Source organism: Propithecus coquereli, unplaced genomic scaffold (assembly GCF_000956105.1).
Source record: "Propithecus coquereli isolate 6110/MARCELLA unplaced genomic scaffold, Pcoq_1.0 Scaffold88, whole genome shotgun sequence".
NCBI lineage: Eukaryota > Metazoa > Chordata > Mammalia > Primates > Indriidae > Propithecus > Propithecus coquereli.
The window spans coordinates 10,954,131-10,972,693 of NW_012155062.1; the positions used below are offsets into that span (position 1 = coordinate 10,954,131).

The 18,563-nt window shown below is 41.1% G+C and overlaps 1 protein-coding gene across 1 annotated transcript in view; it reads right to left on the reverse strand.

Moving 5' to 3' along the window:
* Positions 1–766: 766 nt before the first annotated feature.
* CLNK (cytokine-dependent hematopoietic cell linker) overlaps positions 767–18,563 on the reverse strand; it is a 105,906-nt gene continuing 88,109 nt past the window's right edge. The window contains exons 17-20 of the mRNA XM_012664266.1: positions 17,020–17,153; positions 13,345–13,422; positions 9,187–9,342; positions 767–959 (exon numbers count right to left, since the gene is read on the reverse strand). Of these exons, the coding sequence (XP_012519720.1) occupies positions 813–959; positions 9,187–9,342; positions 13,345–13,422; positions 17,020–17,153 (515 nt within the window). The 3' untranslated portion in view covers positions 767–812. The remainder of the gene's footprint in view (positions 960–9,186; positions 9,343–13,344; positions 13,423–17,019; positions 17,154–18,563) is intronic.

Here is an 18,563-nt window from a genome sequence, read left to right on the forward strand (position 1 = left end):
CTGCAAGAATCAGCACTAATTTGAAGACAAGTCTTCTCTATCTTTGGATGCAAGTCCATAATTGGAATTGTTAATTTTTTTTAACTTGAACTCAGGTGTGTGCTTGCCTTAAGGTTGGCATAGGATATAACCTATCAGTTTTTTTTTTACTATAAATTTGCTAATTCCATTTGGCTTAAAGCTGCTCTAAGCAGCATATGCTGAAGGCTGGTCCTGTGGCCATTTCATACCATAGTAAGAGTATTTTCAATTTCTGTTGTTACGGTGATATTCACAAACGCTCTTGTCTTCCACACCACATTTCTTCCCTATAATTGAATTTCTAGGATTACAAATAAAATAGAGCCAACACTCACCAACATCTTTAGCATAAGGACTCATCCACACTTATAAATGCACAAGCCCAAACAGCTCGAAAATAAAGGCAGGCCACAAAATGTCCTGTAAAGAGCATAGATTTGGGAATTTCACTTAGACGTGTCCTGCACTAGCTGCAAACATTTCAGTAACAGCTTCCTGTGAGCTTTGTTGCTCATCTGTAATGTGAACATAATGATCATGTTCATAGATTTTTTTGTTTAGAAGATACTTTTAAAAACGCAGTTTTTATTTTTGCATTCTATAAATATCTCCTCTGAGATTTGAACTTTCAAAACCATGATTGATTTTTCCAATTTCTGTTTTAGGATGTTTTTCTTTTCTACAAAGTCAAAAAAGTCATCCCTTGAAAGACATAGAAATAATCCTTTGAAATAAATGAAAAATGATGGAAGCATTGAACTCGCTGAACCGAAGATAAAACAATGACCAGGTTACGGAGGTGAGAAGTGTCTGGTGAGAGGGAGTGGCCGAGTTAGGTAACATTGTTCCCTGTGGTTTCCGGTTTTATCTTTCCCGTCAATTAGTATAATAGGGAAATACTTGTAGTGTTCAATGATGTCTTCCACTGAATCAAACTTCTGAAACACAGAAAAAAAAGTTAATGATTTTTAAAATATCTTTTGTGTGTGTAGGTTAAAGTACAGCTAAGGTGCTTCATTGTGCTCAGAGAAGAAGTGAACACATTTAACATTTTTATATTGCAAAGGCATTTCAGAAAGTGATTTTTTTGAAAGGCTATGGCAAATAAGCTCTTGCAGGATGAATGATAAGAATGATAACATGACACAGGAGAATAAAAGTGCTGAGGAGGACCAAAAGTGAACCCAATGTCAGGTCCCTAAGTTTCCTGCCCACTGAGTTTTCCCCAGAATGGAATCAGATCGTGTGTTCAAGCTTCTCTCTATTGTTATCACAACTTTTCTATCCTAAGACACCCAGATGGGTGAATTGCATAGCAATCAGCTTATGGCATCTCTATTGCCTCCCTAACCTTGCTCCTAATTCTGACCAGGAAAAATGTAGAAGATCCAGGCTAGAACTGCAATGAGCTTTCTTTCCAGTGAACCTCCCATTCTACTGAAGTCTGGTATGCACAGAAAGAATGGTGACAACCACTGGGCTGCCTAGCAATTTAGCTGCCTGGGCTTCTTGTGAAATAATGAAGTGACTGCAGAGACATATGGCAATTTAATGGAAAATAAGATTATTTTAGGTTTAGGGAATTAGGAAATGTTTTGTCGAGGAGGTAGACTTGAAATGGGCTCTATGTTATGGATCATCCAGATAAGTAGACAAGGTGGGTTTAAAGATAATTGAAAGCAGATGTATAGAGCATGGACAACGGCAGGTGTGGAGAAGACTTGAGCACATACAGTAATTCTGATTAGGTGATTTTGGATGAGTTCCTGAAGGAGAATATTGAGAGATGACTAGGAGGAGCTTGCTCAACCTGTCTCCCTTGTTTGAAGACAACTTTGATCCCCCTTAGCAAGCCTATGAGGCGAACAGGGCAGGTCGATTTACCTTTCCCAAGAGCTAAGGGCATTTCAGGCCAGAGAAGTGGATTGTCCTGCTCAGAGTTAGCCAGAGGGCCAAGACCAGGAATGGAGCCTCCCTTTTCTGGACATATGTCTGTTCTTTGCATTACACAACTTTGCCTGTGGCTTGTGGCCTCTGGTGTTCCAACAGAGCAGTGTAGAGATGACACGGGCTAAAGGAAAGCACCTGGGGTGGGGGGCCTACTTTGATTCTGATTTAGTTTTGTCTACCCCTTCCTCTGCCCAGGGTGTCCTAGGTGCAGAAATGTTGGAAGGCCTCAGGGCTATCCAACAGAGATGAGGTCCCTGTCCTCTTGGAGATGACATTCTGGTGGGGAAAGACAGAAAATAACTTCCCATAGAAACAAATAATTTCATTTAGGGATATGTGTTATGAAAATTATCGGCTCAGGGAGTAAGAACCTCACCAGGTCTCCTAAGGGTTTCCCCCTCGGGGCTGCATGTGTCTGCTGGGAGGAAACATTCTTTTTTGTCAGGGGAGCACTTAATCGAAATGCTAGGAACCTGTGACTTCCATGGTGGTCTCCTTCCTGCCATCCTGCAAGGGTGTGAAGAGCAAAGAGACACCATCCTGGAGGCAAAAATTTGGGGAAAGAAATGTGGAGTGATGTTTCTCGGCGTTAACTAGTCCCTGGACCTACCCATTCCTGTCCTTTCTGGTTACTTGGGTCAACAAATCTCCCCCCTCCCACCTAAGCTCATACCTAAGCTCATTTTTTTTTTTTTTTAACACAAAAAGAGTCCTGATTAAATCTGTAAGCCGCTTGCCCCCTCTGAGCCTTTTACTGGATCTATGGCAGAGTTTTCAATGAGATAACCTATGTGTAAGCTTGTCTTAGTGCATTCGGGCTCCTATAGCAAAATACTATAAGCTGGGCGGCTTATAAACAACAGAAATTTATTTCTCACAGTTTTGGAGGCTGGGACATCCAAGATCAAGGAGCAGGCAGATTCAGTGTCTGGTGAGGATTGGTTTCCTCATAGACAGTGCCTTCTTGCTCTGTCCTCACATGGTGGAAGGGGCAAGGACCCTCCCTGGGCCCTCTTTTATAAGAACACTAATTCTATTCGTGAGGGCTCTGCCCTCATGACCCAATCACCTACCAGAGGCCCCACCTCCTAATACTAACACCTTGGGGGCTAGGATTTCAGCATATACGTTTTGGAGGGACACAAACATGCAGACAGTGGCACCACTCCCAGTAGGTATACAATAAATATGCTTTCCTACCTGATGCAAAGGGAAGGTAGTTTCCTAGTTGTTTAACAGGGATAGCAGTTGTTCTACCACAGTAGGATAGTTGTAGCGAGGGCCTTTGAAGCCTGAATGCCTCAGTTCAAAGCCTGTCTCTCCCATCCACTGCTGTGTGACCTGGGGCAAGTTTCTTACACTCTCTGTGCCTCAGTTTCTCTATCTATGGACAGTGTTGGTAACATTAGGACCTACCTTTGATGTTCATTGTAAGAATGAATTGAGCTGACACATGTACAGTGCAGCTCTCAGAAGAAAGCAGGACTCACAGTGAGTGCCCAGGCAATGCCAGGCGTTGCCATTACCTCCTATCTTCCAGGTTTGCCAAGAAGATCGTGAGAGAGCAATGAAATCACTGGAGAAGTTTATAGACTATTATTGTAAGCCTTTAGGGAGAAAAGAATTTTCTATATTTCATTTCCAACTTTAAACTAAGGACAAAGTCTTCTTCCTCTTGACAAAATAAAATGTGATTAATGAAAAGAAACTTTTCATACAGAACTCTTCCACAAAATTAGTTACCCACATTGCTAAGAGGAAATCTTTTCTGGTGTCAATCTTCAGAGGGGAAATGCTTGATTTGTATTTTCATTAGGATTGTCCTCAAATAATAAAGTCTATATTAATTGTTTTAATAATCTACTACATGAATGACATTTTACATGAAATTATAATTTTAACAGGTAGTAGGAAGCAAGGCAGGCAGAATTAATCATATTGTCATTTCTTTTTTTTTTTTGAGTTTTTTTTTGAGACAGAGTCTCACTCTGTTGCCCAGGCTAGAGTGCCGTGGTGTCAGCCTAGCTCACAGCAACCTCAAACTCCTGGGCTCAAGCGATCCTCCTGCCTCAGCCTCCCAAGTAGCTGGGACTACAGGCATGCGCCACCATGCCCGGCTAATTTTTTCTATATATTTTTAGTTGTCCGATTAATTTCTTTCTATTTTTAGTAGAGATGGGGTCTCGCTCTTGCTCAGGCTGGTTTCGAACTCCTGAGCTCAAACAATCCGCCCACCTCGGCCTCCCAGAGAGCTAGGATTACAGGCGTGAGCCACCGCGCCCGGCCTGTCATTTCTTATTACTGGATTCTAGTGACAAACCCACACTGAAATACTGCCCTGAAGAGACTTTTTAAAAATATTATAATTAAGCTTTTATATTTATATAAAATTACTTTTTCAGGGGGACAGAAAATGCCATCCTAATATTAAATCTTAAAATCTGTTTAAATCTTTTGTGTTTATCCTATATAGGAACCGTAGGCAATGTTTCCTTGCCAGAAAAGTAAATAAATCTGCTTGGGCCTACATGTGGGAGTGGAAGAAGGAAAGAGGAATAAAAGAGAAAGAGATATAGATGCCAAGAGAGAAGGAGGAGAAGGAAGCAGACAAGGGAAGTGAGAAATAAATAAGCCCATGGGTTAATTGTTTGGCTTGGTCTCCTAGTCTTTATAGTTTAATTTATTAAATAAACATTTACCATAATTTTCAGAAACTTACAAACATTTGCAGAACAAGGAGAGGTCTGATAATTGAAATTGCTCCCTTCTATGAGATTTCACAGAAATGTTGACAAACATGGCTTATAAAACTTAGATGCCAGGCTGACATTTGGCGGCAGGTAGAGCTCTGCAAGGTGTTTAAGGCAGGTCCCTCACTGGCTGACCAGGGCCGGTGTTCTACCAACCTCACTTTTGCCTATGTGCATGCGTAGCTTGGCACAGATTAACAGGGCATCCTCCGGATGGCAGGGACACCACTGTGCTCTGTTCTGTGTTCTCAGAATGGAGCATTGAGTCTAGCATACTGTAGGCATAAAGTTCATGCTTGGCCAATAAATGAGTAAATGGAGAGGGGAGCTGAATGGTGCCCTCCCATCAATATGTCCATGTCCTAATCCCAGAATCTGTGAATAATACCTTATATGTTAAAAGAGTTAATATTATTTTATGGGGTAAGATATGGGATTAAGTTAAGGATATTGAGAGGGGGAGCTTATCTGTTATCCCCAAGGGCTCTAGAAACAATCGTATGTTTCCTGATAAGACAGAAGCTGTGGAAGATTTTTTTTAATTTCAAATTTTTATGGGGGTACAAACGTTAGGCTTACATCTATTGCATTTGCACCACCCAAGTCAGAGCTGCAAATGTGCCCCTCCCAGACCATGCGTACCACACCCATTAGGTGTGAATTTACCCATCCCCTGCGCTCCCCTCCCAGCTGCCCGATCCCCAATGAATGTTACTTCCATATGCGCACGTAAGTGTTGATCAGTTAGTACCAAGTTGCTGGTGAGTACATGTGGTGCTTGTTTTTCCATTCTTGTGATACTTCACTTAGTAGAATGTGCTCCAGCTCCACCCAGGATAATACAAGAGGTGCTAGATTACCATTGTTTTTTGTGGCTGAGTAGTAGTACTCCATGGTATACTAACCCAAGCATGAGTGGATTAATAAAATGTGGGAGATTTTAATCAGAGAAGGGGAGGAGGCAATGAGACCACACAGGCAGAGATTGGAGTGATGTGGCCATAGCCAAGGACTGCTGACAACCACCAAAATCTGCACAAAGCCAACTGGAAATCTCGCCTGGAGCCTTCAGGAGTATGGCCCTGTGGATGCCTTAATTTTGGACTTCTAGCCTCCAGCACAGTAAAAGACTAAATTTCTGTTGTTTTAAGCCACGCAGTTTGTGGGGGAACGGATAGTTACTAAGTACCTGCCTCTATGTCTGCCACCGTATTTGCATCATCTCCTCTTACTCTCAAAATAACTCCCATGAGTTAAGTGTTGCTGTGTCATCTGTGTGGTTAAATTCTAAAGTTTGTGAGACAGCTAAAAAAAAAAAAAACACACACATGAAATTAACATTATCCTTGAAAATGCTGTTTCCCATGAAGTTTTTCCTGCTGAGTTGGGTGAAGATGCTATTTCTTTCTCTGAGCACTAGATGAAGTAGCTTGTAGTTGGCTTGCACTTAGCAGAGCTTTGCTGTATCAAATTCTTTTTTTTTTTTTCATTAAAGATGTGAGATTCTTCCTTAACAAGTCAAAGGGCTCAGGCTGTGACAGGCACGATCCAGACCATCTTACTCTTTTATCAGGGCCTGGCTCCCTCGGGAAAGCCAGGAAGAACCACCTGTAGACCCTGGCACCTGGTAAGATCCATATGAGTTAACTGTGCTTCAACTGTGATTCAACCTGCAATATTTTCAAGCAGGTGGGGGATTGTTTGCATTTAGCCATGTTATCTGAGACAGTATGAGGAAGTCAGTATGTTTGCAAAGTATGTTGAATCCCAATGTTGCCATTTACCAGCTGTGACCTTGGGCCAGTTACTTAGCATTTCTGTGCCTCAGTTTCACCATTCGTTAAGTGAAGATATCAGCAGCACCAACCTCAATGGGTGGCTAAGAGGATTGAACAGATGAAGTTAGTTAATAATTGTTAACTGCACAGAATAATGCCTGGGCATGTAAAACACCACCAAAACCCAGGATTCTGCCTTGGATTTCTTCCTTATTGATTGATTTGTTTATATATGTTTATATTATTAATGAAAGCTTTAATTGATTCATTCTTTCACCTATGTAAATGTATGTAAGTGTTGAACACATACATGAAAAGGAAATTCTTGATTGGGAGATGCAAGGGAGGAGAAAATTCCAGATTAACCCAAAAAGGGACTTTTTAAAACAGGCATTTGATTCCCTAAGGGGTCCTCAGTGACAATAATTAGAGCAGCTCCTTTGAACACGAAGGGTCTAATCCATGGGCTGCTGTAGGAGACGACTCCTTCTTGTCAGGAAAGCCGGGGAGCTGCTGCCAGTCTGATTAAATGCTATTAGGGTGTTACTACAGAGCCGCTCTGCTTCCTCTCTTTTATTAGCAGACCAAAATATGGCATGTTGGAAAAAAAAAAAAGCCATAACCATATTACAGGTCTCAGTCTCCTTACCAGTTAATGGGTTCAATGATGTGTCCTTTCCAGAGCTTTATCGAGAACCCAGTGAGAGAGCAGATGAAACAGCCCTGGCAGGGGCCCCACACATGTGAGGACACACACTGTCCATTTCCCGTGTTCTCTAAGGAAAAGGAACCCTTAAACCCAAGCATTTAAAAGTCATATAGTGCTTTCTCAAGAATGAGAAATTCTATGAGCTGGAAGAAGATGTAGAAGGATAAAGAAAAATTGAGCTGGAAAGTCCATGAATATAGGCATCTTGGGGGACTATCTCCTAGTTATTCAAATGACACAGCAATAATAATGAAAATAGAATAACTAACATTTATCGTTGGCTTGATAGGCCCCAAGCACCATTCTGAGTGTTTCACATTCATGAACTTGCCAGTCCTCACCATGTAACGAAGAATTGGCCACTTCTGTTTTTAGTTTTGACAGAACGGTTTCTTAACGTGGTTGTATTTGGCAGATTTATGTATTCATCTATTTATTCACTCATGCACTTGTTCAATGCCAAAATGTTCCTGGGGTGTAGCAAAGGCTGATGAACTGATGCTGTCGCTCGTGGGTGCTGACGACTCCTCTCTCAGCCATGTGTGATTCTCAAAGAAGGGCTCTGAGTCAGACACTGGATTGAAGCTGTAATCAAGCAGGATTTTCACATGTGTGCCTACCTCAAGCCTTTGGCAGCCCTGAAAATATTCCCTATTTTGTTATCTATGGAAGATAATTGATATCTGTGAGAAAGTTCTGGTTTTGTACTTTCTTAGTTTGCTAAGGCTACCATAACTAAGTACCTCAGACCAAGCGGCTTGAACAATAGAAACTTATTTCTCACAGTTCTGGAGGCTCGAAGTCCAGGACCATGGTGTTGGCAGGGTTGGTCTCTCCTGAGGCCTCTCTCCTTGGCTTGCAGAAGGCTGCTTTTTCCCTGTGTCCTCACGTGGTCTTCCCTCTGTGCATGTCTGTGTCTTAATCTCCTCTTCTTTTATTGGATTAGGGCTCGGTGACCTCATTTAACCTTAATTACCTCTGTAAAGACCCTGTTTCCAAATACAGTCACATTCTGAGGTACTAGGGGTTAGGACTTCAACGTGTGAATTTTGGGGAAGATGGGACCCAATTCAGCCACTTAATGCATACTCACAGATAAAACTGAGATCTGGAGATGCTAAATATGGATCACTGAATTATGGAAGTCTAGACTTTGGAAGAACACTTACATCTGAAGAAATTAAAGCCCAGAGAAGTTCAGAGACTGGCCTGAGCTCATCTCCCAAGTAAACAGTGACTCAGAACTAACTAACTAACTTCCTTCCTTCCTTCCTTCCTTCCTTCCATCAAAAGAAGAGTTGAAAGAGCAACTTGCCCTCTCACATACTCCCTGTGTGTCTTTGGCCATTTACTTAATTTTCTGAGCCTCAGTTTCTCTCCATCTAAGATAGGAATGATCATTATGGCAAAGAATTGTTGACAGTTAAAATAAGATTATGCAGATAGACTATGCCTGGCACATAAAAGGTTATTAATGAATATTCTAATGATTTATTCTTTCACCTAGCCTCCCGTAAACAGGCCTGTGCTGAAGACAAGCACGCTCAACATGGCCCGAATGCTGTGACTGAGTTCACATTCATTCTGGGGACATACACCTGCAGATCCAGAACGCTAGCAGACGTCAGAAATGTCTGCAGTGGGCATTTCAGCACTGGGGAGGGGAAGGAATGTGGCATTAGCATGGGCTTCCGTGGAGGCTTCCTGGGAGGCAGAATTTAGCTGTGTCTTGTAGAATGAGTTTTCTTTAAAAGGCAAAGCAGGATGGGGGTGCGTGGAAGGGTCAGGACTGGCTGCTGGCCTGGTGGCATAAACATGTGGGATGGAGGGGTCAGATTGCACCCTCCTCCTCTAGGGCAGTGCTCTCTTCTCCTATCCTGTGCTTGTGGGGATATGAAGACTCTGCCAGCATCCTCCAAACTCTCCCTTTGTTTGTTCCTTTTAGCCTGGAAAAGGGAAGCATTTAAGTTTTACCTACCTCATCTCCTCTGAGTCCTGTCCCCAGGGCGAACTGCTGATTCCTCTCCAGGAAGCGGATTTTCACATTGTAGACTTTGTTCCCATAAAACACCACTAAAACATAGGGCTCTGCCTTGGATTTTGTGGAACAATCCCGGACCAAGAAAGTACCATCCTGAAGCAAAAGGAATAACTGTCACCATCTTAGACACACCAGCATCCTGCCTTTGTGATGATGACAACAATGATGTTTGCATGTGTAAGATTCCCAAATGGGTTTAGTTTTTAGCAAACTACATTAATTCAGTAAGTTTTTATGAATTGTCTGTATGTATAGGGTTCTTGTGGTTTTCTGGAAAGTTTGCCAGTTGGATGGTGACACTCTTCTTCCAAATCTTCCAGCATCCCCTACTGACCTCGGCATAATGCCTACAACTTTAGCATGATGTTCATGGGTAAATACACCAACCTGTCTTGTGATTTGCTCTCTCATCACTCCTGCAGCCTCCTGCCCCTGGTTCCTAGCTCCAGCCCGGTTTGCATTTCCTGAAGGCACCATCGGCTTTGGGGATCCCAGCTTTTGCATGTGCTATTCCTTGCATGGAGAAACCCTCCTCCTGCCCCCTTCCCAGTGTGCTCCTCTTCATATGTCAATGTTCACCTATTCCCTGTTCTGCCTGATGCTTGGGTATTATTCTAGAGACAGTGGGAGCCATCACAGGCTTTGAGTAGGAGAAGCTTTTAACCTAATAAATTAGACTTCTGTGTGGGGAAATGTCAATGCAGGACTAGGGTTCCTGAAAGAGGCGGGGGCTTCAAAGTCACTGATATCAAAATAAGCAGAAAGACCCTCTGGAGAAGGAGAGGAAGTATAGCCTAATGTGAGGTGAAGGCAAGTGCAGGGCAAGGAGGAGGAGACAGGAAAGGCATCAGGGATATCTGAGAGATGAAGGAAAACTTCAGCGTTACAGAAGCCAAGAGGAGGAGAGCGAGGGTTTCCAAAAGAAGGTCAACAGTGTCCAATGGCCCAAGGGCTGAGAATAGGACATGGATCAGAAATAACCAGATACACTCCAGGGAATAGCTCAGGGTGGAGGACTGGTCGTCAAGGGTTGAGATATGGAGCAATCCTCCTGAACCTACACGCACTGACCAGGCCCAGTTTTGTGGTTATATTGTGTCATTTACATGATGAAAACAACAGAAATCTGTATCTGTAGTTGTATGCATTGTCATGTAAATGGTTACAAATGATCTCTAAGGAATAAATATTATAGATACAAATGTTATATATGATTTATATCTATAATAATTATGATATATAATCAGCTCTCATATAGATTATGTATAATATTTATATATAATTATGTATTATCTATAATTAATATGTATAGATTTTATAGATATAGATACATAAAAATGGTATTAATACTATATAACAATACTTTAAATAATACTACGTTCGTAAATAACACGGTAACACCATAGTAATGTTAATGATCATGCTGGCAGCTAAGCTTCATGGAGAATTGCCCTTAAGGTGCCAAGCACTTTACATACATCATCTCATTTGTTCTTTAAATAAATGTTGAGGGGGGTATTTTATTTTCATTTTAAAGATAGGCAATAAGAGTCTAACAGCTTAAGTGAATCTCTTAAAGAATCCCAGTGAGTAAACAGAATACTTCAAAGTCAAATTCAAATTATTATTCCCAGTATATAAAAATGGGATTGAGGAATTCTCTGAACTTGTTCTGCCTAAAACATTCAGCCATAATGAACCCTTAAAACTCAAGCACAAAACATTGCTAAAGATCAGAAAAAGAGAGGAGGCCAAAACTCATTGCCAATTTTTGGGTTTATTGTCTTAAACTTGCAATAAATTTGTCAAAATGAATCTGGGCAATCCTGCAGTTTAAATTATCTTTCATAAATAGGAAACACATTTTGACAAAGCTGAGACAAACAAAAGGAAAATATGAAAAGGAAAATACTAAATCACTCTGCTGAGATTTTATTTTCTTAATGTTTCTTAGGGAGAGGCAGAAGCAGGCACATAGAAGGTGAGGAAGGGGGCATTTGCTGAGTGCCCAAATGCTGCCAGAAGGACATCAGGTGACTATATACTGCTCTTCTAGCACAATCCACACAGGAGATCCTGGAAGCAGGTCTACTAAGAGTAGCTTTTCTGATGGAAAACAGACTCCGAGACTGCAATGGTGAACCGAGCACTGATTAGCCAAGAAGGGACGCCAAGGTTGGAGTCTCCCAGCACCATGCTTGCCGTTCTGCCACTGCAGGGCCAGATTCCATGGAGAGAGGAAGGGAAGGGCCTTGAGATGGGACAACAGCCAACTCGGCCATGGCCCTCCATCAGGGCTATAAAGAGCTATAATGGCTACTAGAGGCAGCTGTGGTTTTGTGAAAAGAGCACTGATCTGGCATACACGTTCTGCCACTTTTTCCACTTTGTGACCAAGATTTTGGCTTAGCTTCAGTTTCCTCATCTGGGAAATGGGGTAGTTTTATTTATTTCTTATATGTTCAAGATGCTTTGTTAGCAATGGCAATGGTTTCCTACTGCTCTAACAAATTACCATGAAATTAGCTGCTTAAAACACTTACAGTTCTGGAGGTCAGATGTCCAGCATGGATCCTACTGGGCTAAAATCAATAGGGAAGAACCTGTTTCCGTGACTTTTCCAGTTTCTAGAGGGCACCTGGATTCCTGGCTTGTAGCCCCCTCCCCTATCAGCCTGACGTCTACTTTCATTATACATCTCTTCTCTGACACTCCTGCTTCCCTCTTCTAAGGATACCTGTAATTACACTGAACCCATCCAGATAATCCATGATAACCTCCCCATCTCAGGATCCTTAACTTAATCACATCTGCAAAGTCCCTTTTTCTGTGTAAGGTGACATATTCACAGGTTCTGCGGATTCATATGTGGATATTTGAAGGGGTATGATTCTGTTTATCATAGTAATTTAGATATAATTTATTTTATTTAATTTTACAGCATTGATTCTGAGGGCTAGGTTTTACTAAAGTTTATCAGAAACTTATTATTTATTCACTAATTAATTAGTTCATCCATTTTTATGTTTCCTCATTCAACAATGACTATTGTACTGGCTAGTTGAGGTTAGGTTTTGGTGTTGCATCAGCTTTGAGAGACTTTCTGTCACTTCTAAGCAATCCCGAATAATTCTCTGCACCTTGAGATGTTTGGGATGACAGTTGTGGGAGTCGTTTGACCTGATTACACATATTCCAGTTCTTTTGTCCTTTTGGTTACATGGCAGGTTTGTACTCTTACCTACTTTGAAGTTAGATTTCGTTGTGTGAATTTTTTTTGTTAATGATAAGTGAGTAGAGGTGAAGTATGTTATTTCTCCCATCCAAGTACTAACCAGGCCTGACCCTGCTTAGCTTCCGAGATCAGACGAGATCGGGCACGTTCAGGGTGGTATGGCCATTGGGCACATTGAGGGTGGTATGGCCATAGACAGTTATTTCTGAGAGGATGTGTTAAGAGCCAGAGTGTGTAGGTGGAAGCACACCTTTGAGATGGAGCCTCCAGCAACCTGGGTTTACCCATCCAAACCTGTCTTGGACATGGAATGTAAGCAAGAAATAAAATTCCATTGTGCCAAGCAACTGAAATCTTGGGATTGATTGTTGCTGCAGAATAACCTATCATAGCCTGACTATTATAGCATTTATAATCCCTTCTCCTATCTTGAAGAAGTGAGACATAGAGATCCAACTGTACCTTGGGAAGACTTTAGTAAGGAGATGAAACTTGAAGAAAGCAGGAGGAAGCATTTTCACTGTGACCTCGGTACCCTAGATTCCACATTTGAGCTTCAAAATAGTTCCTCAGGGTCGATTTTGCTATTTTTCATTTTACAGATAAATAAACCTACACATAAAGTTATTTAGAATCTTGAGAAAGTCACACAGCTGATAAGTGGCACAACCAAGGTTTTGATCTGCAACTCTCCAGTTCGAATCCCTTTTTCAGTCAAAACCTCCTGAGCGTTGACAAGCACAGGGTGATGTGGGACCACTACATCAGAGCATGTTGCTTGTCACATCCTGTGACCTGCTAGCAGAAAACCATAAGATGACTACAGAAACAATGACAGTGGGCCCCGCAGAAGGCATTACCTTGTTCTCCTTCATTAACGCTGCCTCTACCGCCTGGCGACTGTGTTCTCCAATGTACCATTCTCTGTTCTGGGCATCCTGCAGTGATCAATATTTCAGGATCAAAGGGAAGTACTAATTATTTATTAATTCAAAATTTACTTTTGTTCCACCAATGTCCAATCACAGTTTAATTTATAGTAGACATTCAGTATATTCTGTACATAAAATTTAGTCCCTGAACCTGGAGAAGCCCATAGACTCTTGGGGAAGATAGACACAGAAAAAGTAACTGCAGTTGGGGAATGCAGAAGTTAATGGGAATGAGAGAGTCTGTCACTGGAAGTAACCAGAAACCCCACTTCACCAGTTGACAAAGGCCCTTTCGCGCCACCCTCAGCATGGATAATAAACCCTCCAGCTCTCAATGCTTTCTGAATCTGCACCTGCTGAAGCTTGCTGAGGTGGGATGCATATTGTTTGTGGAGTTTGAACTGCCCTGGTCATCCTAAAAACAGCAGGGAGAGAGAGACAGGTGCACATATAGAGCATCTATCTCAATGCCGCTTGCCCCAAGTCACATGTGGCAAAATTGGAATTTGAACCCTAGTGTGTCTGGCTTTCTCCCTGTGCCACAATGCCTCATTTATATCGACGTCAAATGATTTTAAATTATTTTGTTTATAAAATCCACTGTAACAGTGAGAAGGAAAGGGATACAAGGAGATGTACTGTGGACCTGCAATTCCTTCACAGGTTCCAGGCATCATAATTAAATAATGCACCCTGTGAGTCCAGCACCTATAAGGCATTGTTCAGTATCCCAGTCCATCCCTACAATTCCTGTGTGAGGTAAGCATGTCAGGTGGTGTTAACCCTAGTGAAGATGGACACTGGAGCTCAGAAATCTGTCATGTGGTTGGCAAGAATTAGGAATGTGACATCAGGTCTTTGGTCTCTCAATCCAAGTCTCTCTTCCTCCCCGCATAAACTTGATCGATCCAATAATGGGCAGACCAAGAGCACGTGAGATGGAAAGGCATGAACTAGCTCCAAACTCTGCAGCCTCATGTCCTGCTGCCTGTCTCAGGACATGGGTCTGGCCAGCCGGATGTGCTTGCTGTTCTCTGGACACACACAGCTTCAGGGGTTGGCAAGAACTAGCCCTGCTGCCTGGAATTCCTCCTGGTCCTCACCCTCTCTGCCTACCTACCTTGGCCATTCTCTTCCACCAAGATTGGAATCAAAAGTCACTTCTTAATTGAGGCCTCCTTTGTAATAAACTCCACCACCTAGTCCCTGCACCCAGGAGAGAGTTGGTGCTGGGAGGGTCCAGTGGCAGGACCAGCTCTGCTTTGCTCCAGCAAAGCCATGTGCCAGACTCTGGGAACAAAGGGAGCCTCGAAGCCTCATCACCCCTCTGAAGCGTGAGCTCTCTCAGCTTAAGAGTGATCTGCTGCTTCTGGGGGGCCTCTTGGTCAGTCCACAGGCTTGACAGAGCTCAGTCATGGTCCATTTCATCTGCTCTGATTTTATTTATTTGTCCAAGTTGGAAGATGCTTAGAGATTTTTCAGTCTTGCGTTTCTCCAGATGTGGTCATGAAGGATGGCTGGTGAGTTTAGGCAGTGCTCAAGAACAGTATTACCTAACTCTAAATCACTCAGGAGGAGGGAGAAATATTCCTCTTTCAGTTCTTTTTCTGACTCTCTGAATAATTCAAGAGGAAGATTTCATTTTGGTGCTAATATGTCTTTAGTATTTCTCTGACATTTCTAATCTCTCCTTTAACAGAAGAACAGTTCTTATGCTGAGAACCATTAGCAGATGATGGGTCTGGATACAATTTAATAGCATTGTTTTGTTTGTGTTGCAATGACTTTTAAAAAAAATTCTTGTAAAATATGCATAATGTAAGATTCATCACTTTAACCATTTTTAATGGTACAATTCAGTGGCATTAAGTCCACACAGAGTGCTTTGCCATTGTCTATCTCCAAAACGTTTGCATCATCCCAAACTGAAATTCTGTTCTCATTAAACAATAACTCTCCGTTACTTCCACCTCCTCTCCCAGCCCCCGGTAACCATCATTCCACGTTCTGTCTCTATGAATTTGCTTACCCTAAGTACCATGTACAAGGAGACTCATTATTATATTTGTCTTTCTGTGTCTGACATTTTACTTAGCATAATGTTTTCAAGGTTCATCTATATTGTAGCATGGGTCAGAATTTTATTCCTTTTTAGAGCTGAGTAATATTCCATCGTGTGTGTGTGTAAAACATTTTGTTTTTCCATTCATATAACATTTTGTTTAATCATTCATCTGTTAATGGACGTTTGGCTTCTTTCTACCTTTGGCTATCATAAATAATGCTATTACGAACATAAGTGTACAAATAGCTGTTTGAGTCCCTGCTTTCAGTTCTTTTGGGTATATACTCAGGAGTGGAATGCTGCAATTGCTTTTAAGGTTACTTTCTAACTAGGGTATATAATAATACTGTTTTTCTTAAATTTAGAATAATGATGCAAAGTGGAAACACAAAGAGTATTAAGTAAAAATTATTATTGATAGTATGTGGTTATGTTACAAATCAAATAGTTGAAATCAGGGAAATCCTGACCTTGCCCAAACCTCTCTCATGCCTATGAAGAATCCCAGGCTCTGGGAGGGGCCTGGCCTCGGTAGACATCCAGTTAGAACCAAGGCATCCCAGTGCTTATGAAGAAGATGATGGAGCAAAAGGAAGCTAAGTACATGGCAAGGGACAATAAAAGAAGTATTTGCAGATTTCCTAGGATCTAATTTAAGAGTATGAGACCCCTTTTAGAATGAGGTAGGAATTAGTACAGATATAAGGACAACAAAAGACCTTTAGGATACTGTAGGAATTATGAGGAATTGACCACAGATGTCCTGTATAATCTGCTTCTGCTTGAAAACCTTTGCAAGCTCTGTGGCAGGACACTAATAACAATGATATGGGATGGGGACCGAGAGAAGCACATTCTCCAGTGCTTCCTAGTGAAAGATGTTAAAAAGTATTATAATGTCCCAGGGTGATGGAGGGGAGAGCACACAAGCTACAGTGGAAGCTTAATCCCTCACCATAGGGTAAGGTAAGTGCAAAATGGTCCAAGATGAAATGAGTCTAGGGATCGAGCACATTTTAGAACAATGTTGGAAAATAGATGAAGGATGAACAAGAACATTTGCATGTCTCCCCTCTCTATGTCTCCCTGGGCAGGGAACATGACCTCTAGCACATTGTCTGGCACATAATGACTGCTCGATTAATGATCATTGGACTGTTCAACTGAAATGAGTATGTAATACGTGAATCTTTTGTTAGAAAAAGGATTGCAACATGTAAATCCTAGTTAATTCCCCATGAGATTATTGAACAGCCAGTAAATATAAAACAGAAGTCTAAATATCCCTATTTTTTGGATTAATGAAAAAAAAACACTGAAAATCTGGAGATATGTAAGTTAAATAACCTAGTGAAAGAGTAATATAATACATTTTACAACAAAATACTTTTAAAAATATTAAAACTCAATAATATGTAGCCAGAGGGAAAAAAATTAAAGCCAAACATAAATAATCTCCTTTTGAGCATTATTCAGTAAAGCTCTATTTAGACGCCAAGTGCATGTAGAATGACTTGGCAGAGAAGTGTCTGTTTTACCTTTTCATCAGACCTTGCAGGGAGAGGTTTTTTCCAGCTCTCATTTTTATAGAACAGCGTATTTTCAGGAGGGCCATAGCTGGCTGGAGACTGGGATCTCTGAGGAGAATAGGACTGCATGCTTCCTTTATGATCTGGGAAGAGTAAATTTACATTTAATTGTGGTTTCTTTACTGACTCAGATTGTCTGCAGACAACATGGAGCTAGGGCCCATCCTTCCTGCCTGTCCTTGTGGGGACCTTCTTGGTCTACACTGCATCAACTCACTCAATGACTACAGTCCTGTCTGATGTTCTTTGGCTTCAGCTTTTGCCCTCTCCCTTCTTTTTCTCTGGGGTACCCAGAGGAATCTTTTGAAACTATAATCTTTACTATGCTACCCTGCCTGGTAAAATTCCTTCTGTGATTTCCTTTCCACCTAGAAGAAAATCTAAACATTGTCCTCCTTCTGTTCATAAGCCTCTGAATGGCCTATCTCTTCTTATTTCTCCATCCTCATCCTCATCACTCTCCCCGTTGTCCACCTGAGTCTGGCTGCAGCAAACTCTGTTCAGTTTCTTAAACATGCTGAGCTTGTTCCTTACTAGGAAACATGTTTTGTTTGTTTTTTAACTTGAAGGAATAATTTTTTTATAAAAATGACACATCATTTTTTTAACCTGAAAGAATGACAGACAAACTATCGTTTATTCAGACTTGGATATTTGGCAGATATCACAAATGAACAAAGCAAGCCTGTTACTTTATGGGAAACAGGGGGCAGTATTTGTTGCCAATCATAAAATTAGGCTTTGCATGTGCTAAATGGAATTTGGGAAAGCTTGTATCTTCCACTGTGACACAGCAGAATCCCAACAGTTAGACTTTTCTGATGAAATCGGTGGTGTTACTTGCAAAGGTGATCTTAAAAAAAATTATATAATAATGTATGTTAACATTGGAAGATGTACCATTATTTTCCAAATGAACCAGTGCATGATGCTGCAAAATCATGCCTGGATAGAAGATAAAGTTAAGTGCCAGGTAGACCAATGGATTTTAAAGTAACAGAGTACAAAAGATCATTAATAAAGTTTTGATTTCACATGGTACCTAAGCTTTAAGATATACCCTTGTCAAATTTTGATGTGATATTTTCTCTATATGCTTCAATCAAAATAACATATTTCCACTGCATGTCCTTCCAGTAAATGGAGTGAGAATTGCAAGGAGGAATACCAAGCAAAACATTTGTAAATACATTGGTAATTTTAAGCAAGGATTAACCGTTTAAAAAACTCATAACACCTTGAGGGTATAAAAACAATACGTAAATAAAATGCTGGAGAAAAATACCATATAAAATGGAAGAGAGGTGATCAGTGTGAAGACTGAATTATAAGCTTTACAGCCATAATTCAGTTGAAAAAATATAACCAAATATAACCAAAGTGACAGTCCCAGTTAGGAGCTTAACAAGAACTTTGACAGGATGGGCTACTTTTGACCCAGTAAATTTTTGAGAAGAAATACTAAATAAAACAGTAGCAAATATTTACATACC